General features: G+C 36.7%; 2 protein-coding genes across 2 annotated transcripts in view; both read right to left on the reverse strand.

Moving 5' to 3' along the window:
- Positions 1-1,756: 1,756 nt before the first annotated feature.
- LOC105280910 (ubiquitin-protein ligase E3B-like) overlaps positions 1,757-25,949 on the reverse strand; it is a 61,171-nt gene continuing 36,978 nt past the window's right edge. The window contains exons 2-5 of the mRNA XM_026973725.1: positions 15,402-15,500; positions 4,107-4,500; positions 3,509-3,874; positions 1,757-3,254 (exon numbers count right to left, since the gene is read on the reverse strand). Of these exons, the coding sequence (XP_026829526.1) occupies positions 3,668-3,874; positions 4,107-4,487 (588 nt within the window). The 5' untranslated portion in view covers positions 4,488-4,500; positions 15,402-15,500 and the 3' untranslated portion in view covers positions 1,757-3,254; positions 3,509-3,667. The remainder of the gene's footprint in view (positions 3,255-3,508; positions 3,875-4,106; positions 4,501-15,401; positions 15,501-25,949) is intronic.
- LOC105280908 lies at positions 6,215-9,521 on the reverse strand. Its single transcript, XM_026973803.1, has 4 exons — positions 9,219-9,521; positions 8,854-9,136; positions 8,082-8,275; positions 6,215-7,767 (listed from the first exon to the last, which is right to left on the reverse strand). Exons 1-4 carry the CDS (start codon positions 9,519-9,521, stop codon positions 7,354-7,356), a joined length of 1,194 nt encoding a protein of 397 aa, XP_026829604.1. The 3' UTR covers positions 6,215-7,353.

A 25,949-nucleotide genomic window follows, 5' to 3' on the forward strand; every position in this document is an offset into this window, starting at 1 on the left:
TCAAATGTATATAAACATTTCTTAATGCTTCATATAGCTATCACAATACTTAATAATCCTTCTTTGATATTATTGGAATATAATTTGTCTTTAGCAGATAAACTGTTACGTAAATTTGTTCTAAAATGTTTTGATATTTATGGACCTGAAAATGTAACATACAATATCCATAATCTAATACACCTGACTGATGAAGTAAGATTCTTTAAAAATACTTTAGATTCATTTAGCTCATTTATATTTGAAAGTTACATCTGTTCTTTAAAAAGATTGCTACGTAAAGGTGAAACTCCTTTACAACAAATTGCACGTAGACTTGAAGAATTTGATGATCAGGATTTAGATGACGTTTCAATAAAAAGTATTTATTCTATGCAATTTGAAAAATGTCATTACGGAAATGAGTTCATAAATCTGCGTAAATATGATGCTCAATATATGGTTTTAAGGACACCTAAATATTTAATCAATTGCATGGATAATAAAAATGATTGTGTTTTATTGAAAGATGGTTCAGTTATTAATGTATGTAGTTTTGCTACATATAATTCTACAGCATATGTTATAGGGAGAAAATTAGAACCTGAAGAAACTCTATATGATAAACCAGTTTTATCAAATTCTTTAGATATTAAAGTTATGAAAGATACATCTTATCTCTGTAATGAATGACTTTGTAGTGATATGGTAGCAAAGATGTTTAAAATACCATTAGAAGGTCGTACAGTAGTGTTTCCCATTTTGTATACATATGAAAGCAATTAAGCCGTATTAACTTATATATGGTATTTGATTACAAAATTTTATTACTCGAACTGATATTGTTGAGATCATATTGAATGAAAATATTACGTATCAAGAGACACGGTAGTGTCTCGCGCCAAGTATACGCGCAGCGAGACCGACCGTGTACTATTACGCGACGCGACGTTTTCAGAGACGCTTCGATTATTGGATCTCAGTAACGGCTGATCCGATCAACTTCTAAGTAGGCTCAATGGATAGCTTGCGGTCGAATTATGCAATAAAAGTGTTTTCATTTTTCTCCTATGTACCCTACGAGCGGAGATATTGCGATGCAAAGTCTGAAATTGGCAAATTTTCGATTAAGAAACGTCGTCGTCATCATTATTGTCATCGTCGTTTGTACAGTACAGTTTTGCTCCGATAGGTGGCAGCAGCGCCGATCTCATGCGTTGGTATATCCGTGTGACTCACACATAACGATCATATGTAGAGGCTCTACATTAGAAAACTCTAACTTATCGACCCGACCGTCATGTATAAGTCGCACGGATATACACGGACAGCATCTCCGCCGGTCGGTGTACGACAAGTGTACGACGCGATGTAGTGCAAGAAGTTGGAGTGAGAAAAGATATATTTGCGAGAGAACGAGTGAGTGAGAGAGCGAGTTAATGAGAGAGCGAGAGGGCGAGTGAGTGAGAGAGCAAGAGAACGAGAGGACGAGGGAGGGAGGGAGGGAGGGAGGGAGGGAGTGAGAGAGCGAGAAGAGAAGAGGACGAGGGAGAGAGAGCGCGAGTGAATGAGAAAGCGAGAGAGCGAGTGAGTGAGAGAATGAGAGAGCGAGTGAGTGAGAGAATGAGAGAGCGAGTGAGCGAGAGGGCGAGAGATCGAGAGAGAGAACGACTGATGAGAGAGCGAGAGAGCGAGAGGGCGAAAAAGCAAGTGAATGAGAGAATGAGAGGGCGAATAAACGAGAGAGCGAGAGGGCAATTCGATATATGTATCGATATTAGATTTACAATCGTTTATTTACTCAAAAATACATTTGTTATTACTTAATTGCAATAGAATAAAATAAACCATGTACGCATTTACAATCATTGCTGTCAATAAAGTAATCCCGATAATAATCTATTAAAGCATATATCAGCATCGCTGTTTATTTGATAATTACATCGGTATACAATTATACATATTGTATAACACATCGTAGCAGAACTTTAAAAGGCGCATTAGCACAGTAAGTGCAAAAGTAAGCCATGTAATATATATATTTAACCGAGACCACTTGCCGAGAAACGCTAACGTGTTCGATAAGTAAAATAAGCAAAAGTCAAAAATATTTCGATATAATATCGAGTCTCCTACAAATACGATATTAAAAATGCCTAAGTGATGATCCTTTGAAATAATTATCAAAAGTATACGAGTTACTCAAAAGAATAAAGTTTACTGAAAGTTTTTGTTTACTGAAATTTAGCGTAACTGTGTATGTATATATAATGTAATGTGTACATATATTACATTTTACATTCTCTGTGTTGCGAATCTCATCTACCGTGCCGTTTGCTTCGATGAATTTCGGAGTAAACACGTATCAATATCAAATCGGTCGCTTACGTAGCGAGTTCGACCCAGCGCGTCTTGCGTGGCCCTTTTTTGGAGCTCTACGAGGCTGTCTCTGATTGGCAAGGAACGACAGTCGATCGATTCCGCCAATTAGCAGCCGCCGCGAGAAATCGCGATCGGGATCGCGACTCGCGCGTGCCGTCGTAAAATCAGTGGGAGCAACGAGTCTTGCGAGAGCGGAACGAACGCATACTGTGCTGGTCCATCGTACGATATCACGTTGTCCGTAATAAAGTTGTGCCAAACAATCTGGAAGAACATTCACTCTGACCGACACCCGATCCAGCTACTCTAAAATATTCCTGTGTTCGCGTGAGCATCGAAGGCGCGTGGACACTCTGCTTTCTGCTTAGCATGCTCGATATCATCTTCAGTTACTGATTGGCCTCTTTTGGACACACGCGTCTTCCGAAAGTCGGCGAAAAATGACCGACACGCTCGAATGGATTGCGGATTGCGCGCTGGATCGGGATTGGGGCGATTTAGGCACACCACTCGACATCGCTTTGTACATAGCTGACGCTTGGGATACATTAATCGTGTCGCCGGCTAACTTTCGGTTTCCCCTTTCTTCGTCTTGACGTGTATGCAATCGCTGAATTTCGTCTTCCGTTTCGCATCGAGAACAATCATGATGAATGACAGCGCGAATGAACGTTCACTTGTCAAGCTTTCAGTGTTTCTGGAATAAAAAAATCGTCCGGTCGATAGGATCTACGACAACTCGAAGCCGGTGTTGCTGGTGACGGCGTAACGCAACTTCTCCCGCAGCGTGCTCTTCTTTTGGTAATTCGGCAGCTTGAAGCACGTCGACGAAGTCGGTAGTCGGTTCTGCGGATCCTTCTTGCGAATCGTGAAGAATCCGCGAATCACGCTGCCTGGTTTGCAAAGATTTCGAATAAGTTTAATCAGGAAAATGAGTTACGTTCGAGAAAAAAGCAATCGAGAAACTAGTCGGAAGAACGTTGAAAACTCTTTCTCATTCAAAAAGTTAATACTTGATAAATTTGATGATAAAAAGGTCCAAATTGAGAATATAAGAAAATTAAGAAATTTAGAAGAAATGTGGAAAAAATTCGCTCATTGTTTTATTGTGAAAGTTATTTTTAAAAATTCTTTATGATAATCGTACCTATCGTATCTCCAGTGTCCTCGTCGTCGCAGACTTCCACGCATCGTATGGAGAAGGGTGGTTCAAGATGTGCGAAGCCCAACAACGGCGATTTAGAGCAACTCGTCACAAATTGTTATCGCGAAAAAAGTTAACAGTAGAATGATTTTTATAAGGTCGTCAAATGAAGAAATTACTACTTGATCTTATCATCGATCGTACCTTGAGGAACAAGCCTCTTTCCTCTTCCGTAAAGTCCTTTTCCAGGATGTCCCATAACCAACACACCACTCGGTGACTGTCATGAAAGCCGCCGTAATATTGCGTGTGCCTTCGTAGGTCTCGCAGGTCTAAAGGAACGTTGTCTCCCGAGATTAATTTCTGTAGCTGCAAAGCGCAACGCGCATGATCAATTAAACGCTAATTAAATTAATTAAATATAAAAATTAAATAAAAAATAATTAACCGCTAGTTGAATTAAAAATATTATCCTCAGATTATTATTATTCAAATCAATGATTTCGTTTTTAATTTCTCTCTGTTTAACATGATGATCTGCCAATGTAATCGTGCATTACATCGCGAATGAGAGCGAATGAAAATTTCTTGAGTTTCTCACCTCAGGCGTGGAGAACAACGACAGCCACTCGGAATTGATGATCGAGCGGAATCCTTTGATGAAGGCGGTCGTTTGTTCCTTGATCTGATGGTACATTCTGTAGTGCGCCATGTGATGGATATACTGGATCTTGTTCTGATTGGTGACCGCCGTGGTGCGCCCGCCGGGGATGAGCTCGTGCGTGGCCAGTTTGCCGAGCACGTCCTCGTCGAGCGAGAACGTCAGCTCCAACTGCCGGATATCGCCCTTATAATGTTTTACCAAGGTCAGACTGCGGTAAAGATCGCGATCTAACGAGGCGAGCTCGTCCAGCCAGCTGTATAACGCGCCACCCGTCTGTCCGGAAAAATTGCGACACGAAGAACGATGCGAAAGGCACATCCACAACGATGCCCTAGAAAATAATGACAGATATCATTGGATCATTGTAAAAGCAACAGTTTTATGTGAAATTGTATATGAAAATAATGTCTGTTGTACACATGTAATGTACTTATTATCTTATTACATTAGTACTTACTCTTTTAATTCGGATGATTTGTCGTACATGTAGTGCAAATCAGATAATTTGATTTCAATGTCTAACCCCTAGTCACCAGACAGGGATTGGCATCAACGATATTTTCAGTAATATTTTCAGCTTTGATTAACAATTATTTTGATAATCAGTAATCAACTTCGAGAAATTTATTATTAATTGATTAATCAGTAATCAAGATCAACAATATTTTAATTGCTCGGTTAATCAGTAATCAAAATGAACAATTTCTTAATTACTCGATTAATCAGTAATCAAAATAAACAATTTTTCAATTACTCCAGTAATCAGTAATCAAACAGTAATTATAGTATAAAATATTTTTGTTACTTGAGTAATCAGCAATCAGAACGTAATAATTTTAATTATTTGATTAATCAGTAATCAGACCGAAAAATTTTTCAATTATTTCATCACTCAGTAATCAGTGTCAGATGTTTCTTGATTATTTAGTTGATTTTTTTCTGGATTATTTTCTTGATTATTTAAGTAGTTATCAGCGTACAGCACCAATTCCATACAGAAAAAAATGAAATTAACGCAATATTTTTTTAATAAAAGTAGTTGAAGTAGGATTTTTTATGACTGATAAAAAAATAATTTAAATAGTGAAATTTTTCTGTTTTCAACAAATATGTAATGAATGAAAAAGTCTTCGTTTATGTAAAACATTGTCGCGGAATTCAGTGATTTCCATGAGTTTCCATGAGAGTAGTACCTAAAGCAAATGTTCAGTGAATAGTATATATAGAAATATCATCAAATTGATGAAAACTAACAGTGGCAATATCAAGTATGTTTTATTTTTAATTCTTGAAGGTACAGTTTGCTTTTGAAAGTACTCTTTTTTCAAAGTTTTCATCTGTGAGACGATTGAATTTCGCAATATTAAACAGTGTGGGGAAACTAAACATTCTTTCGACTGGAGCTGAAGATGGTAACAAAGTATTAAATTTAAGAAATGCTGATTTGATGATAGGATAGGCATGCAAAATCGATAAATCATTTTTCTTCTCTTGACAAAAACGTTGAAACTCGATTTCATACGCAGTAATTCCTAAAGTTATTTCAATATGTGATTGATCTTCGTTTTCAGTATCAAAATCAAACCTATCATTACTGATGTCTATCTGTGTGAAATTTTGTGATGGAAGATGATAACATGACGCTATTCCATTTTTTATAGCAGTCATTGCATTGTCCTGAGCCGTTTTATTTAAGCATTTCAACCATCTTATTTTGAATTTCGGATGAACTGTCGCTGCTACAGCTGCTTGCTTTCCTTCCTCGACAACTTCGAACAAATTCGAAAATCTACAATGAAAGAAAAAAACATATTTTATTTTAAGTTACTGAAATATAAACATAAATTAATTTTTTCTAAATTAATATTTAAAATTTATTCTGACAATTAAAATTATTTAATTTTACTTTTTCGCATCTGTAGATTTATTCGATATTATAGATAATATAATTAATGCAATCAAACTTACTAGAGAAAAATTTGAAATTGTAACTTTACAATATTGTTTTAAAGTATTTTTAAGAAACAACATCTATTGTTACAAAAAATTTATTGTAGAAATAAATTTTTTTACCTTTTTTCCAAACTCGTTATTAATAGATTAACCAATGCTGTACAATAAATTAGATCTGCATTGATTATTTTCTGCAATTTATTTTTAGCAGAAATAATTGTTGGTAGCAAGTAACCATAGCTAACGTCAACGTCACCCTGAAGAATATCAAGTGCTTCTGCAATTGGCTCAGTGCATTTGACATACTCCTCTATAAATCTGTAGAATTAATAACATATTAACAAATCAGTTGAAAGTTTTACTTAGCATGTATTCCAAATTGTGTATATTACATAAAATCGCTCGTTGTTAAAGGATCTACAATATCCAATTGACAATATAAGATCAAAAGTTTGTCTTTCAATTTTATAAGTTGTTTAAAACAGTCGAACAACGAATTTCATCGCGTAGCAACGGGTCGTTTTAAGGCTTCTCCCAAAGTTTCGACCACTCTCTCATATTTTTTTGGAGATCTTATCAAGTTCCATAAACTCGTGCATTTCTTGATTATATCATTGTACAACAATTTAATATTTTCCAGTGAATTGATACCATTTAAGATATCAGTTGTTGCAACTAAATGCAGAGTGTGGCTAGCACATCTTTGATGAGGAGGTAATAACGGAGAAACAATTCTTTCAAAAGACACTGCTTCCATAGACTGATGTTCATTTTGATCTTGTTCTCCATATACTTCGATGTAGTCTAAAACATATTCCGTAATCATTTATCGATAATTATTGATGTCGTTAACTATTGTTGCGCAGCTTTTTGTAGATATAAAATCCGAGCATCGATAGTTGTCGGTAGACGTAATATAGGGGCTGTACACTATTGAAAAACTTTGGAAATTATAGGACGGAAGATTTTTGAATTTTTTGTAAGTTGTTAAAATTTCAAATTTTTACGGAGGTTTCTGTAAAAAGTAAATTTTCACACAAAGTTGCTTTCGAATTTTGATGACTTAGAATTTTCAATATATGTTTAAAATTAAACAAAAATACAAAAACTAAAAGGTTTAGACTTAGACTTAGACTTTCTAATATCAAATAACAATAGAATTGACTAATAAAAGGATTATACAAAAAGGAGATACAAAATTTGGTGCACACAATATTTTTTAATACCAATCTTAAATCTTCATAAATAACGAACGTTTTGGCTTCACTTCGAGCCTTTTGACCATTTTTGAGCGTAATATTATAAAACGCAAAAAGTTTATCCTCTCATAACCCTTTTTTAAAATTCTATTACTATATCTATCTATCAATGTCTTTATTGTTTGCATGTAAGTGTATATACAAAAATTCTTAATTGACTCACCTTCATAAAACAAAGAATCATCTAAATGAACTCCAAAATTTTGGAAAGCTTTGACGAAATTGGAACCATTATCCGTTACAGTGGCTATCAACTTCTCACTAGTAATTTCATAGTTTGAATGAATTTCATTCAAAATATTGGCAATTCTGTCATGTGTGTGGCTTCCGGAAAATCGTTTGCAGGCAATGGCATATGAAATTCTTTTGACAGACTGTGCATCAATCTGAATGTAAACGCAAGACGAGTTCTAAATGAAATGACCACTATTGCAGATGTTGAATTGATAATTCAATTAAAAAATTTTGAAATCATTAAAAAGTTTTATTTATTTGTTGTTGGAAATACTTTGAAAAAAACCTCTTTCTGACATTAGGAAAAATACAATCTAAAAAATCTCCTAGTCACATTTAAGATTGTGATGATCCTTAATTTACTTTTTAAATTAAGAAAAGAGCAGTTTTTATTTAAATTTTTGAGCAATAAATATCTGTTTATTTAAATTTGGTATATTAATAACATAAATTCTACAATAATTACCCAATGAACAGTCACACCAATGAATCGACGACTGTGGCTACTCCAGATATCTGCTGTCGTGCATACATGTTTGGTGTTTAAAATTTCATGTTTTATACTTTTCATTTTATTATTATATGATTCCTCAATTCTACGCAATAATGTGCGAGCAGATAAATGGTGTAGTTGTTTGCCATTTTTACGAATATTCATATCTGTAATGCACATTTATGCTTGAAATTCACTATTTCTCTAGATACAGAAGCATTAAATTTGATTAAAAAGAACTTGACATCGAATAAGCTCTGCACAAGGTATTTGTTCAGCTACTACACAATTTTCTTTGGTAATATTGTAAATGGAAATAAGATATGAAAAGTTTCATTAATTAAAGTGGAGCCCATAAGGAAAAATTATATATTATCCAAACTTATTATTAGAATCAAAATTTAATCAAAATTTTTGAAAACGTATTGATTTCTATTATGAAGTATTTTCATGGAATCTTTGCAAAGTAATCTTTTTCTCACGAAAATTTATTCAGATTTCTTTACATGTACACCTTTCCTTTCACTACTATTAATACGAAAAACTTTCTTCTATTTAAAACTTTACAACCTGTAGACCCACTGTCTACAAATAGATTATTTTTCTATAACCAATTTCAATCGAATTTCACATTTCTGTTATAAAGTATTGTAAATTCCAAAAAATCAACTTTACAAGATCAAAATTTTTCTTTATATTTAATTGAATTACATTAGAAGTTATCATCATTATAGATCAAACTTACCATCAAAAATTTTCCGGAATGCTGGTAAATCTACTGTATTATATGGCACAAAACTATCTAAAATAAAGTTTGTAACATTGTCTTCGAATTCTTTTTGAGAAAAATCACAATAGGTTCTTCGAGGTTTATTATCCTGAGAATTGTGAAGACGTTGCCTTTTAGTTAAACAGTAATTCTCAAATTCCGTCAATTTTTGACTATGTACTCCCTGAAAACAGTATAAAAAGCATTTATTTGTTAGATTTTTAGCACGTTGACTGTCCCCATAAGGAATTTTACTGTACTATTGAACAAATTTAAAAAGAAATCACTCTTATCAAAATAATTATCAAATTAATTAAAATAATTAGTTTAAAACATCCTACCTTCAAATGAGTTTTAAAATTAGGTGAGGAGTTTAAACTTCCACATATGACAGAATGTTTGTTAAATTCTACTTTACACAGCTGACATATGCCGTAAACTTTCCCAGTAGAGGACGATTTAGATAAATCAGGAGTAAACCATGTACCATCTAAATATGCTCGTTTATTATATTCTTCTTCCAAACTTGTTTTCTCAATGGATGCTGCAAATGAACTATTTATTCCAAAATTCGTAGATGCCATTTCTGTTTCAGAATCATTTGAAACAATGGACATTCTAGAATTATTGTCGTCATCGTTCATATTGGAAGAACTATCGGGTGATATTCTGTATAAAATAAAGTAAATCAAATTTTAGAAACGTTCGTCGAAACGTTATTACATTAAGAAAAAACATTACTAAGATATTTCTTTCTCGACTCATTTTTCTAGTTTTCTCTCCAAAAGAAATTATGTTATTAATTATTTCATATTATCATAGCTGAATAAATACAAACACGTAGATTAACACTTACACTCAGTTAAATATCCAATCTTCTTCAACAGTGTTCTCTTTTTACTTCAAAATTTTCAGAAATTCCTAGAAATTTTCCGAAAGTTTTGAAAATGTACTAAATATTCACTGACTTCACTCGCACTGGAATTCACTCATTCACTGACGATCGACAACTCAAGTAGTAGTTACGCAGTGTCGCTTGACTGTCAATATTTACTGAATGAGAAGCAAAAGAACTTGCTCTTAACATATGTGTGTGTATGTATGTTTACGAAGGATACCGAACAAAAGTTTCATATGCTCCAGAATTTAAGGTGTGTGTGTGTGTGTGTGTTTTGTATTGTTGCGTCCTCGCTGTTTGTATTGAATTCTTTCTCGCCTATTAATTATTAAAAAAATTTGTAATGATGTATAGCAATGTTTATGGCCAAGCTCGGCAAGAAATGCACTCCGCGGCCGATTTTCAATTCGCTCCTCCTGCCGCTGCTCCCCTTACCTCAGCGTCCCGCGCGCAGCCTACGAGCCGCTCGAGGCTCAGGAACGTATGACTCGCGTACATTTCCAATAGTTTTCCACATCACCCGTGAGGTACTATTGTTGACGCGTTTTTTTAAGTGGTATCCCCAGTAGGCCTAATCCACTGATGTTTCATCAATACAAATTTGACAGAATTGACAGCTGCTGTTTTCACGTTCCTAAGAAATAATAAATAAAATTGTCAATATAACCGCACTGACAGCCACTATGACATTCTGATATTCGCAACACGAAGTTCAAATCACACGAAGTTCGAGCAGCAATCATTAGCGGCGAGAGTCTTTGTATTTTCCTTTTATCAATTCATACTTGATGATGGATAATCAAAAGTATATTCAAGAATTTGATAGATCGTGGGAAATTAATTATTTTTTAAATTATATTTCCAATCGTACGATTTGTTTACTTTGTGGTTTCGAGCCTTCAATAATAAAAAAGTTTGTAATAGATAGACATTTCAGACGTTGTCACTCGGTACAATACTCCAATTATTCAGATACAGAAAAATTGAATATCATCGAAGCGTTAAAATTAGTTTATCAGGACGATGTAGTATCTTCTCCTCCTGAAAATTCTTCTGAAAAACCTCTATTAGCTTCTTATGCTATTTCCTTACTTATAGGACAAAATTCAAAACCATTTACTGACGGTACTTTCATAAAAAACTGTATCATCGAAGCAGTAAAATCTTTCGGTAATTCATTAACAATCGATGAAGCAATGAGCATTCCGCTCAGTGCAAAAACTATAACGTCAAGAATTACTGACATCAGTAAATTCTATACAGGAAAAGTTGAAAAATCTTTTAATATCGTGTACGTATTTTTCTTTATGCATTGATGAGAGCACCGACATTCGGCACATAAGTCAATTGAGTATTTTTATTCGAATCGTTCAAAACGATTTCTCATGTGTCGAGGAGCTTTTAGATTTCGTCCCGTTACATGGCACAACAACGGGTCTGGATATTTTTTTAGCTGTCGAAGGAGCGCTTAAAAAATTTGACATTGATCTTAGTAAATGTTCTTCGATTACAACTGATGGCGCAAAAGCTATGATAGGTTCAAAAATAGGATTTGCCGGCCAATTAAAGCAGCGAAACTTTAATATTCCCGTTATTCATTGTATAATACACCAGGAAGCACTTAGTGGCAAAGTCGTAAAATTGTCAACAGCAATGGAAACAGTAACCAAAATAATTAATACAATTAAAGGTGGACAGAAATTTCTCATGCATAGAAAATTTCAATTATTTCTTACTGAACATAAGGCTATTCATACAGATGTCCCTCTCCATTGTCCATCACGTTGGCTTAGTGCTGCAAAATGTTTAGAAAGGTTTTTTACGATAAGAAAAGAGATCTTCCTTTTCTTGCAAGAAATGAATAACTCCAAATTTCAGGAATATATATCTCTTTTAGAAGATGTTACATTTCTTTCCGAACTTGCTTTTATTACAGACATGACTAATCAACTTAGGCTTCTCAATTTAAAACTGCAAAGACAGAATCAAAATATTTCCCAATTAGTTAGTCATGTCGATTCTTTCCGAAGGAAATTACAATTATTCAAAACTCATTTAAATAATGACATTTTTCATTTTTTTCCTTCTTGCCAGATTCTTCTCGAAGAATACGGCAGTAGCTGTAATTTCAAACAATATATTTCTATTGTAGATTCTCTTATAACAGAATTTGATACACGTTTTACTTGTTTTGAAAAACTTAGAACCGAATTAATTCTTTTCAAAAATCCCCTTACAGCACCAATCGAAGAACAGCATCTTGACTTGCAAGATGAATTGTGTGATCTACACAATGATATTTCTCTTAAAACGGTTAAAGAAACCGGTGTTGATTTTTATAAAATTTTATCACACTCATCATACCCTAAGCTTCGTAATTTCGGACTTCGAATTTATTCCATGTTTGGATTCACATATTTATGTGAGACTTCATTCTCAAAAATGAAATTCATAAAAAATGAAAAACGTTCTTCTCTAAGCGACAATTCTTTACCGCGTCTTATGCGGCTTGCTACGTCTAATATAGACATTGATGTTCCTTCTCTCGTATCTAAAAAATCTCGAAAGTCGTCTGATCAATAGGAATAATTTTTATTTTATTACTTTATTTTGTTATTTATTATTTAAATATTCTGTTTTAGTTAGGTAGTTAGTTAATGGGTCGCTTTAGTCATCAGTGGATTAGGCCTACTGGGGATACCACTTAAAAAAACGCGTCAACAATAGTACCTCACAGGTGATGTGGAAAACTATTGGAAATATACGCGAGTCATACGTTCCTGAGCCTCGAGCGGCTCGTAGGCTGCGCGCGGGACGTTGAGGTAAGGGGAACAGCGGCAGGCGGAGCGAATTGAAAATCGGCCGCGGAGTGCATTTCTTGCCGAGCTTGAGTTTATGGTATGCAATTATAATTAATGTTCACATGAATTAGATGTAGATAAGAGTTTATTTTGTTATCATTCAAGAATTTCAATAAATAGTTGATCTTAAAATCTCAAGTCAGAATTTACTGCATAATTCATAGCCCTCAATTCATAATGCATAATTAATAATGAATACTTTTGTTGTTATCTCCCACAACTATAATTACAAATTATAATTAGCACTCATCAATTTGATGATAAGTATTTCTGTATACACTATTCACTGAATGTTTGCTTTAGGTACTGCACTCCTAGAAACAATCACTGAATTCCGCGATATTTTTTTACATAAACGAAAACTTTTTCATTCAGATTACATATTTGTTGAAAACAGAAAAATTTGACTATTTAAATTATTTTTTTATCAGTCATAAAAAATCCTACTTCAACTAATTTTATTAGAAAAATATTGCGTTGAATTTATATTTTTCTGTATATAATTGCTGCTGTACGCTGATGACTTAAATAATCAAGATACTTAAATAATCAAGAAAATAATCCAGAAAAAAATCAACTAAATAATCAAAATTATTACGTTCTAATTACTGATTAATCAAGTAACAAAAATATTTTATACTATATTACTGATTAATCGAATAATTAAAAAATTTTTCACTTTGATTACTGATTACTGGAGTAATTGAAAAATTGTTTATTGTGATTACTGATTAATCGAGTAATTGAGAAATTGTTGTTTTTGATTACTGATTAACCGAGCAATTGAAAAATTGCTTATCTTAATTATTGATTAATCAATTAATCGGAAATTATTTTTTCCTGTTAAATAAATAATTAAATACTCAAGTAATATTAATTTATTATTAATATTTTGCCGATTCCTGTCACCAGATCGTTCACCTGACAAAGAGACTTCTTCAGGACGTTTCCAAGTAATTTTGTAATCGGCTGTAGAGATGACGTGGTAGAAGTTTGTTATTCCCAAGACTAAAGAGAACAAGGAGAACAAAACCGAAATCTTTAATTCTACAGGAAATATAATACAAAGAAGAGGAATTCTTCTTTACCTTAGTAAACAAGTAATTTCTTTAGCGCGATATAGACATAAACATAATCAGGATGGGCAAACTCTTGTGGAACAATTTGCATCAGCGTTAGTAATGTCATCTGCCATGTACGATTTTAATAATCAAACTTGATTTTGATTAAAAATTTGATCTGCGATAATAATTTACTGATTTATGTGCGATACAAATAATTTTTCATAAATAAAACATTATCAGAACTTTTTATATTCTAAGAATATAGATTTATAATTGTAGCGGCTGGGCGCCTGCAGAGCGGCAGCCACCGCTACACACACGCTAGCCAGCAAGCAGCGCGAGGCCACTCACGCGGCGTAGTTCCGCGAGCGCCGCTAGGCGTCGCACGCCAGCGGTCCTTACTCGCGCGCAAGAGTCAGCCGGCGCGGTATATAAGACCGCGCGGCAGAGTCTCGAGCATCTTCTTCGACTCGCTTACGAGTCTACGAGTCGGAGCGCTGCCCAAACCAGAGTACGGAGCGAAAACCTACGAGACCATTACGGCCGATAGTCCACCGCAGACCAAGTATTCCGGCGATAGCAGTACCAACTCTCGTCGACCAGCCACAACCAGGACGAAACGTATCGGCAATATCCATCAGTCCACCGGAGGTAGCGGTAGCAGCAGCACCTCTGCGCCGAAAGGCAAAGATCCGAGCCATCTCAGCTGTCCAGATACCAGCGGCTCGACTACCACTACAACGGCAGCAGGCTCCAGCGCCAGTAGCTGACACATTTCCAGCACTCCCGACCGAGATCTTTCCGGCGGACAGCACATCTCCACCATCAGTGGACAGAAGGTCTCCAACACCAGCAGCCGGAGCATCATCTCCGGTGCTAGCAACTGAGGCGCCATCAACACCGGTGTCAACTTCACCACCGGTAGCCGGGGCCTCCGGCAGTTTCTCCGAGGACGAACCAAGACCGAGGATCTGCGAGAACTTCCTACCGTGGACTCTGCAGGAAATTCACCTGTCTCCACCTCGGCGAACACGTCCACCCAGGAACACCCTGGACCCGTGGGACATCCGAGTTCGCCGCCTCACCAGCCCTCGGTTGAGGAGAAGCTCGACAACACCGTCACCGAGAAATCGGCCAACATCCGCCGATAAGGAGAACGTCGCGACCCAGACCAACATCTCGTGGATCGACGTATCCAGCAACGAGTCTCCTTCGCCGCCGCGAGATAAGTGGGACCCTATTCTCGTCACCCTGACGAAGCCCCACATATCGTATAGAGAAAGACGCCTGGATTAACATCCGTCCACCAGGGGGCACACCATCGCCTCCAGCCGCGCCAGCGGCCACTAAACTTCCACAACACCAGCGCCGCCACCGGTGCAGTCTCCTATAAGAGAGGCTACCCGACGACGAGCAGCAGCAGTCAGCGGCAGCCAACGCTCCTGACAACTCAGCCCCTGCAGAAGACACAGCGCAGCTCGCCGTTGCGGAGCATGCCACGCGCATTACCACGACGTGGAATCATCGCAGACAACCATTGCCAACTGTATCAACTTTACTTAGAATATAATAATAAAGAATAGATTGTTATATTCATCGCCTCATTCTCTTCTCCGAGCGAACCGACCAACCATTTTCCCACAATAATTATTGTAATGCATTCAGTTCTTTTTATATTGTAAGAATATAGTTTATACTCACCCGAAATAATGTTGATCCACCTGATAGGACAATATACAAATGATGGCACAGATCGGACTTCTGAAGAACGTTAGTTGCGACGGTAGGTCCCACGGTTTGCTGAAATTAAATAGACAGAAATTTAATATAATTCATGCACTTTTTAAGAATACTGGAACATATTTCTAACGAACATGTATAAACTATAATATAGTATAGCTAAATTAAATATGAAGAATATTGCGGAATACTTACGTCTTCTTTGCGGTGCGCCATTCTTTGGCTGATGGCAGAGAACGCGACGTAAGCGCTTACGTCGGACGTAGTCGCAACGTAGTTCAAGGCAGAAAAAAACCATATATCATATACGCCATATACGTTTACGTTTTTCTCTGCCTTGAACTACGTTACGACTACGTCCGACATAAGCGCTTACGTCGCGTTCTCTGCCATCAACCAAAGAATGACGCACCGCAAAGAAGACGTAAGTATTCCGCAATATTCTTCATATTTAATTTAGCTATACTATATTATAGTTTATACATGAAAATATATAATTTTTTTTCCAGATGATAATAGACAAGGATCTCTTCTCGGAGAAATTTCCCCAAGAGGATCCCGCGGTCGCGGGTACCGTTGCCACGGATCCCTCCATCGCGGGTCCCACGCCCGCGAGTCGCGTCGCCGCGGGTCCCTCCGTCGCGGGTCGCCCTACCCAAAGGAGCTTCGCTGCACGACATGTAACAAAGGGTGTTCGTCCTCCCGTCGTACGACAACTCTTTCGCACGGGTCCCGTCGCCGCGGATCCCGTCGCCGTGAATCCTATTGCCGCGGAATGTCGATTCTGTTATCGCAGAGGATGCCGTCGCAGAGGGTCCCCCCGTCGTAGAAGAGGTCGATCCCGATGAAAGAAACGAACGAGGTAATATTTTAAAATTAATTAAGTGTCGGCTCGGTAAATCTACCGATTAGCGTACCCACCTCCTATCACCTTGTTCTTGATATATATTATAGAGGTCTCCTCTCTGAGTAATATTGTGCAAGTTTTAACCGTCGGTCGTTGTTTAATAAAAAGTTATTAACAAAAGAAGTTGAATGATTTTGCACGAATTTTCAGCTGTCTACGCGAACCAAGAACATAATATTGACATATACAGGGTGAGCCATTTTAAGAAACGCATTGATTTTTCTCGAAAACCAAATCTTGTATCGAAAAATGTTTCAGACAAAAGTCGTTTGGTTCGAAGGGGGCAAAATGATAGCATTATCGATTTAATTGTAGATGGCGCCACTTTAGAGATTTCATCATGGCGGCCATTTTTTTAAATGGAAGTTGATTTTTCTCTCTAAGTGAAAGTTGTAGCTGATAATGAGACGAATACAACTTTTACTCACGCGGAATAATGTTGATCCACCTGACAGGACAATATACAAATGATGGCACAGATCGGACTTCTGAAGAACGTTAGTTGCGACGGTAGGTCCCACGCTTTGCTGAAATTAAATAGACAGAAATGTAATATAATTCATGCACTTTTTAAGAATACTGGAACATATTTTTGCAAAAAGTTTTTTGTTTTTTGCAATTGGACCATTTTTCAGTGAGTTACAGCGTTTCAAAGTAAACTGTTTTATAATTTAAGTATACACATAAACCAAATCTTGTATCGAAAAATGTTCTTACAAAAGTTTTATGACTTCAAGGGGGACATAAGATGCTGCCACTGATTTGAACTTGGGTGCACCTGTCAAGGTTATGTGAAGGTTAACTTTTTTTTTAATGGATCTCTTTATTTCTCATTATACAGTCTTGTAGCTTACCTCGAGAGCTTTTCAAAACGCTATAATAAAGTATTTTGTCGTTAAATATTATTCGAGTTATGAGAACTAAAACCGTTTCTCGAAAGTAAAATTCCACAAAGATTGTATATAAGTCGCTAAGCCAAACCGCGAATTAATTCTGTCGTATTGCGGCATACTGAGAGGAAGCTCTGCTACTCTATGGCGTGATAAGTTAGATATACGTTAAAGTTTCTTCTCTGTTCATATTTTCATTTCTTAACTATAATATTATCAGTAACATATTTTTTACGATAGTAGACATGGGTGATTATACTCCTAAAGAAATCGTCGATATGTTAGTAGTTTTCGGAGAATGTTTTGGCAATTACCGTGAAGCTGCGAGACTTTACTGAAATCGGTATCCAAACAGACGACATCCAACTAATACCGTCATTCGGAGGCTTAAGATAAGAGCCGAACAGGGTCAGTTGACTCATCGTCATGCTAAACGTGATTATGATGTTGATGATGTACGTGTTCTGGCTGTCGTAGCGGCTGTTCATATTGATCTTCATATTAGTACGCGCCAAATAGCTAGACAAACAGGTATACCTCAGAGAACGATTGTGAGAATTTAGAGGAAAAAGAAGCATCATCCATACCATATCACATTAACGCAGGCTCTAACTCCAAATGACATGCGACAACGTGTACTGTTTTGTCAATGGGCTAGACAGATGATTGCGCATGATGCAGATTTCTTTAAATACGTTCTATTCTCTGATGAATCGACATTTAAAAATACCGGAGAATTAAATACACATAATTGTCATTACTGGTCGGATGTCAATCCTTATTGGCATAGGCAAGTTAATAATCAACATCGTTGGAGTGTAGTTTGGTGTGTAGTAGTTTGGTGTGGAATTGTCAACAGTTAACTAATTGGTCCTTATTTTTTTCATCAGAATGTGACCGGACATAGCTTTCTATAGTTATTAAGAGACCACTTACCCACTTTACTTGAAAAAGTCGATTTGGAGACAAGGCGAAGAATGTGGATCAGATAGATGGTGCGCTACCACATTTCGCACGAAACATAAGACATTTTCTGGATCAAAACTTCAACGGTAGGTGGATCGGACGGGGTGGTCCAACTGCATGGTATCCTCGGTCACCAGATTTGACTTCATCTGATTTTTACTTGTGGGGATACGTGAAAAATTTGGTGTTCGAACGGGAACCGACGACAAGGGAAGACATGATCGAACGAATTCGAATGGCTTGTAGAGCAATACTAAGGGCTGTCTTACTTCGAACGGTCGAACACTTCGCAAAGAGAATCAGGTTATGCATTCGAGCCAACGGGGATAACTTTGAACAGCTTTTCCGATAGATGCTGAGAAACAGTTAATCAAGCACCCAGAATCGCGAGAGGCTAGGGGACTCGCGTAACTCAAGCACCCCGAATTGCGAGGCTAGGGGACTCGCGTAAATCAAGCACCCCGAATCGCGAGAGGCTAGGGGACTCGCGTTAATCAAGCACTCCGAAGGGAACAGAAACCTACTACGTCCACGCCGTTGTTCCTGGGTAGCGCTAAAAGTAGGATAGTTGATAGAACGGTACACTTTGGATAATGCAAATGCCGGCAGTACTATAACATGTAGTTCGCATAACTCGAATAATATTTAACGACAAAATACTTTATTATAGCGTTTTGAAAAGCTCTCGAGGTAAGCTACAAGACTGTATAATGAGAAATAAAGAGATCCATTAAAAAAAAAGTTAACCTTCACATAACCTTGACAGGTGCACCCAAGGTCAAATCAGTGGCAGCATCTTATGTCCCCCTTGAAGTCATAAAACTTTTGTAAGAACATTTTTCGATACAAGATTTGGTTTATGTGTATACTTAAATTATAAAACAGTTTACTTTGAAACGCTGTAACTCACTGAAAAATGGTCCAATTGCAAAAAACAAAAAACTTTTTGCAAAAATATGTTCCAGTATTCTTAAAAAGTGCATGAATTATATTACATTTCTGTCTATTTAATTTCAGCAAAGCGTGGGACCTACCGTCGCAACTAACGTTCTTCAGAAGTCCGATCTGTGCCATCATTTGTATATTGTCCTGTCAGGTGGATCAACATTATTCCGCGTGAGTAAAAGTTGTATTCGTCTCATTATCAGCTACAACTTTCACTTAGAGAGAAAAATCAACTTCCATTTAAAAAAATGGCCGCCATGATGAAATCTCTAAAGTGGCGCCATCTACAATTAAATCGATAATGCTATCATTTTGCCCCCTTCGAACCAAACGACTTTTGTCTGAAACATTTTTCGATACAAGATTTGGTTTTCGAGAAAAATCAATGCGTTTCTTAAAATGGCTCACCCTGTATATTTTGGTTAGAGATATATCTACAAAATCGAAGATTATTTGGGAAGAAATAGTAAATGTTAATAAAATATTTCATGCTTTAACATGGTTAAAACATAACAATCCTATTTATAAGCATCAAGCGACGCGGCAGCGTCGCGACGCCAAATACATAAAAAATAAGTTTCCGAGCAATGAGCATCACTGCATATACGTCGAGCGTTGCCAAATGCATTGCATAAACGTCGAGCGCTACCGCAAAGCTTATCTGGAATTCATGTCATTTGACAGGTCACATAAACTTATGATTAAAATATTTCAGGAACTAAAACCGATATCAAAAATCTAATGGCACTTTTATTATATAATATGAATGCAAGCTTTCGATTGCGACCAATTTGAATAAGATTGATGCAGTCAATCCTTAGTCTATTGTAATCATATATTATAACTACGAAGTTCCGTTTTCCATTTCCAGACTCACGTACATATGTTCGCACATACACATGCAAAGCGATTTTGTCCCTCAAGCTTGTGTTCACACATGCGTTCATACATGCACGATTTAATTTATTATATAAATTATGAAAATTTAAGATATATTTTGGAACATTTACTCATAGAACGAAACTGAGGAAGAAAGTGGGAGGGAGAAACGACGTTGAACAACGACGACGACGACGTTGCACAACGACGACGACGACGTTGCACGACGACGACGACGACAACGACGACGACAACGACGACGACAACGACGACGACGACGAAGACGTTGCACGACGACGACGACGACGACGTTGCACGACGACGACGACGACGACGACGTTGCACGACGACGACGACGACGACGTTGCACGACGACGACGACGACGTTGCACGACGACGACGACGACGACGACGACGTTGCACGACGATGACGACGACGACGACGTTGTATGACGATATCCAATCCAATAAGAACATTTTAAGGATTAATATGACGAGAGAGTGAGAAGGTGAACAAGTGGGAGAGCGAGAGGACGAGAGAGCGAAAAAGCGAGAGAGTAAGAAAGCGAGAGGGCAAAAGAGCGGAAGAACGAGAGAGCGAAAAAGCGAGAAAGAGAGCGAAAGCGAGAATGAGAGAGTGAGAGTGAGAGAGTGAGAGAGAGCGACATATAATACTATATATAATATATATGCATATATATGTGCATATATACAGATTATCGATTTTTTAATTGTTCAATCGCTAATCACGATTGAAGTCGCGATTACTCGATATTACTTGATGACTTCGCGACGCTATTGCGTCGCTTGATCAATAATTACGTGTTGCTACGCAATGAATTTCTTTTGCTGTGAGTGCAGTTGTATCCTCACATTGACAAGCTAATATACAATTTGTCGCAAGCATCCGTCTTCAACATGGAAAGGAAAGAAAGCGCAGATGTAAGTATTGTTACTACTCATAATAGTTTATTTAACAACATTCCTGATTGTTCTAATTATTTTAAACATTACAATAATAATACTGTTATTTTAAATCGCAGATGATTTTGGATGACTTAGAAGATGACTTTGATCTGCAGTTTACTCAAGAAAAGGATCAAATGAGTCCCGTCTCCACATCCGTGAAAGATAAGCGCAATTCCTCAATCACAGCTTCCGTTACAAGTCCCGTCACAGCTTCCGTGAAAAATACACGCAATCCCTCCGTCGCAGCTTCCAGTGCCGCCGCTCATGTCACCGCTGGATTCGTCGCCGCCAGCCCGGTTGCCGCTGCTTGCGTTGCTTCACCTTCCCTTGCCGCCGCCGGTCGCATCGCTCGCGGTCCTCTCGCAACTCGTCGTGTTGCTACCGATCCCGTGCCTGCCAATTCTGTTGAGATAAGACACGGTACTAACTTAAGTATTTAATTAGTTGTTTTAATTCGAATTTAGTTAAAGATCTATACTTTATGCTTTATTAAAAGATATAGTATACTTTATCTAGTATACATAAATTTTATGGTTTTAAAAGATCATATACTTTTCGTAATATATAATCTTTTAAAAACTTCAAATTTATATATACTAGACATTTTTCATAATACTTACGTGTATATTTTCCTTCGCATAATTATAAAATATATATTCGTTTTTATCAATTATAGATTTACAGACCAAGAGGGAATCCAGTAGTACTGCAGAGGCGCCAGGAGCAGTTTATGCAGTTTTTATACAAATTGTCGGCAGCTCCATATACTTGGGGCAGGCGCGGAAGGTACACGTACTCACACAGGAACAGGAATGCAACAGAGGATGGGGAAAAACGAATTGGAAAAGAATAAAAAAATGTGTTCAATACTTAATTTAAATGTAAATGTTATTACTTTAATGTTATACCTTTAATTACTATTATTATTATGTTATAAATATTATTATAATACCTTTAATTATTATTATGATATTGTAAATGTTATTATGTTATAATTTTATTAAAATATAAAACTAAAAACATTCCTAGTTATTATAATTGAGAGCGTAAGACAGACAGAGAGAGAGAGAGAGAGAGAGAGAGGGGAGAGAGGGAGAGGGAGAGGGAGAGGGAGAGGGAGAAAGACTAATAGTTGATGATGATAACTTGAAAACAATGAAAACAGCAGTAAAAGCACTGATATTTGACGACGACTTTATAGATTCAGTAAAAGATAATATTGAGCTTTTTGAACCAATATGTAATTTAATAAACTTTGCACAAAAATATGATTCATCGCTTGCAGAGGTAGTACATTTTTGGTTAACTATTTGCTTGCCAGCGAAATTTTTTGATTTTCAATCTGTATTACAACGTCGAAAAGAAATGGCTCTTAATATTTATGCACTGTTGCGTATTATTTGCATTCTAAATATCATGATGATGCAGGTGAAACATTGTCGACTGAACAATTAAAAAATATACATAGGGGAGACCGGGGCTCGTTGGCACAAGAGGCAAGTTGGCATTGCGTTCAATTAATGTATTTGTGGCAAAAAGAACTATAAGAAAGTTACTTCAAAATAACTCTTTCATGACGTAGATACTTTTCTCAAAGTTTCATTTAAATCAAAAAAGTATTATAATAAAAACAAGGAACATTCTGATTCAAGAGCAGCCAAGTAAAGGACCCCGCACATTTTATAGGAAAAAATCGGGCCCGGTCAAATTGGCTGAAATTGAAATATGTTGTAGTTTAGGTGATGCTGATTAAAAGTTTCCTTAGGCAAAAACGTCAAAAATCAAAAATATAAAAGATACGACGACTTAAAGTGAGCAAATTGGAGTTTAAAAAATTTTTGAACATGTACATAAATATTAAAAAAATATATTAATGTGATTTCATACGTACAATTAGTTAAAGAACATGTAAATACAGGTAACACATACGTATTTTTAATGCAGAGTGATTTAAATAAGATTTTCAAGCTTTAACGGTTTTCTGCGAAAGTAGCGTAGCACCCTCAACAGTGACAAATTAAATGGAGCATGTAGCGACAATTGTAGCGTAATCCATTTCGAGTACACGTAATTCTCGACTGATTTATGCATTTAAATGAGAGATATCACTTACGGAGGCATTGCTCTGCCGCAATAAAGAATATAAAAAGTTCATTCTTATTTGATCTATTATTTATGTTTCTTATATATTCAATTTGATAAACGCCGTGTATATTTATAAGTGCTACTCGTATTTATAATTACATTTGTAATTTGAAAGGCTACATCTATAATAATTTGCATTTTGCATAAGCATATGTTGAAAATTTTACGCGTGATTTATTTTTCAAATGTAATCCAATATTGTTACCACACGAAAAGAAGTATTGTATCATATAATTGGCAACATAGAACGTATAAGAAAAATTACATATTCTACAATGAGAGAATATTGATGCCATGGCTGCAAATAACAAAGGATGTGCTCTGGTGGTGCGGTGGCAAGAACTTGGTTGGTATTGAACGTAGGGATCAACTGACACAGGAAAATAGGGACGAAAGCCGTTTTAGTCACAATAATCCAAGCGTATCAGAAGACATCTCGAAATTTGTCCTTTGGGACAATTTCATTATAAGTGGCCATAGGTGCGTTATTTAGATCGAATATTATTTATTATGATGCTTCTCCTTTTTTCCTATGATAAATTATTTGATCATACTCTTTGCAGCGATGGCAGTATAATATATTGGTCGGATACGTTATGCACAACCAGACCTCGTTTCCTGACGTCAGTAAACAATGTTCATCCGTCATTTTACATCTATGCCATAGATGCAACATCGCGGAATGTCATTTCAGTTTCGTGTAATATGATAAAGGTGAGGTTTAAATAATTTCCATACAATATAATGATAAGGTAAACTGTAAAATCCGTTCTTCTTTAGATTCAGGAGAATATAAGTACGTTAGCCGAACAGTTAGACGAACAGTTAGCAAACGATTACAGTACATCTGGGGTTTCTATACGTATTAAGGATAAAGTGCAATCGCTCGTAATTGATCCCACGGAGACGAAATTCGCCGTTGGATCAGAAGGATGGTTTTTTTTTGGGGGGGGGGGGGCTAAAAAGAGGGAAGTGTGTCGGCTCTTCATCTTCGCGGTCCTTATATCCTCAGCCGGGGGAAGTTTTAATTACGAGTAACGATTCCGCGAATTAGCCCTCTATCGTCGTTTTGTGGTGTTATCTCGCGGGGATGTTTGTGATTACGCCTCGCTCCGCATAGTGGTCGACTGGCTGCCCGTTGTTAGGCGCGGAGTCGCCACACACTCCAAAACTCCAATAGAGTGACTTTATTCACTTTAAGATAAAAAGTGAAGAGTTTCACTCTTATTTTTAAAGTGAAGACATAAGCGCTCCAAACTTCGCTGTGTTTAGAGTGAAATTGCCTTGCCATTTCCCGGTTCTGCGTGTTCAGAAGGTTTTAGGTTAGAATACCACATAGGCTGCGTTCAGAAGACAAAGCTGATTAGTGAGCTCTCAGTGATTTTTCATTACAATATATTGGTTTCTGCACTTGGATCCGACGAAGATCTAAAGGCAAGAACTAATTAGATTAAAAAATCACTGAGTGTTCACTGATTAGCTTTCCCAGCAAACGCAAAATATAACTATTATATATCTCAGAAGTAACACGTAATATAACAAGTGTTATACATTAGTAATGTTGAGGCTACATAATGTCCTTTTATAACTGTAATATTACTTTGTTTTAAAACTTTATTATAATTGTGTTATTTACTGGTTATAATAATATAACAGCAATATAAATTGCACATAACATGTAATATTACAAATGCTATATTATTATTACTTTGATGTTATATAACGTGTTATGTAGAGATGTTATATTCATGTTATATTATATATATTATAACATGAATATAACATATATATTTAAAGTGTTTTTCGCTGGTTCTTTCGATCGTGTCAGTATGTTGTTGCGTGTTATAGAAGTGCTCTCTTTATTCAAGGTAATCCTTAATTTTTGACAGCAACATTGATTAAAAATAAGTATTATTATAAAGATTAAATATTTGTTCATATATTTTTGCTAGTATTCTTTAACTTATTGCAGTTAATCATTGTGCGGGATCCAATTTTCGTGTTCGGATTCCGGCACTGACTGCTGATTCCGTTCGGAAGAGAACGTGCGACGTGAAAAGTGACCACTTGGTGATCACGGCAAGGACTGGGGCGTGTGACAGGAGTTCACTAATTCCGCGGAATGTTCGTTTAACAAGTTTATTGTAACACAGTCAAATAAAATGAACAAAAAGTCAGTCACGGATTGTCTCGAGAGAACGCGAATCTACGTGAACGTATAGTCCGTCGAAGATATCGAGCGGAGATCGTGAACGCGCGTATCCGCTAATGTTGAATAACGCGACGTTGTTCCACGGATGCACTCCGAACTCGATCTCGAGAAATTCGAACGATTTAAAGTGCGGCCGAACTTGGGCGAAATAGATGTGTACTGTCTGCGACAACGATTGGTTAGCGAACGAGGCTGAATCTTATCTGGATTTGTTCTCGATGTGCGATCGACAGCGACGTCTCTTGTTTGTCGCCTTCGGTGGAGAAAAATAGGCATACACGACCAAACAAGCGATCTCTTTCGTCTCTGTCCATCGCACGTAATGATTTAAGCCGTGCGAGCGAGATCGTCGGGGTTCGCGCCCGTACGAGGTCAATTTTCGATCGCGAACGACGCAAATATTGTGAGATCTGGATAACGCGCGACAAACATCTTGTGCTCGATTTGCCACGCAAGACTCGACGAAATTTTAATCGAAGTCTAATTACAGAAATGGTTTGACTGTGGTCCGAATCCCGAACAATCATCTATGCATATGTAAAATGGTGTAAGTTATGGTGCACTAGGTTATGTATGCAAAAGTCGCATTGCAAGAA

This window comes from Ooceraea biroi, chromosome 11, assembly GCF_003672135.1.
Source record: "Ooceraea biroi isolate clonal line C1 chromosome 11, Obir_v5.4, whole genome shotgun sequence".
Taxonomy (NCBI): domain Eukaryota; kingdom Metazoa; phylum Arthropoda; class Insecta; order Hymenoptera; family Formicidae; genus Ooceraea; species Ooceraea biroi.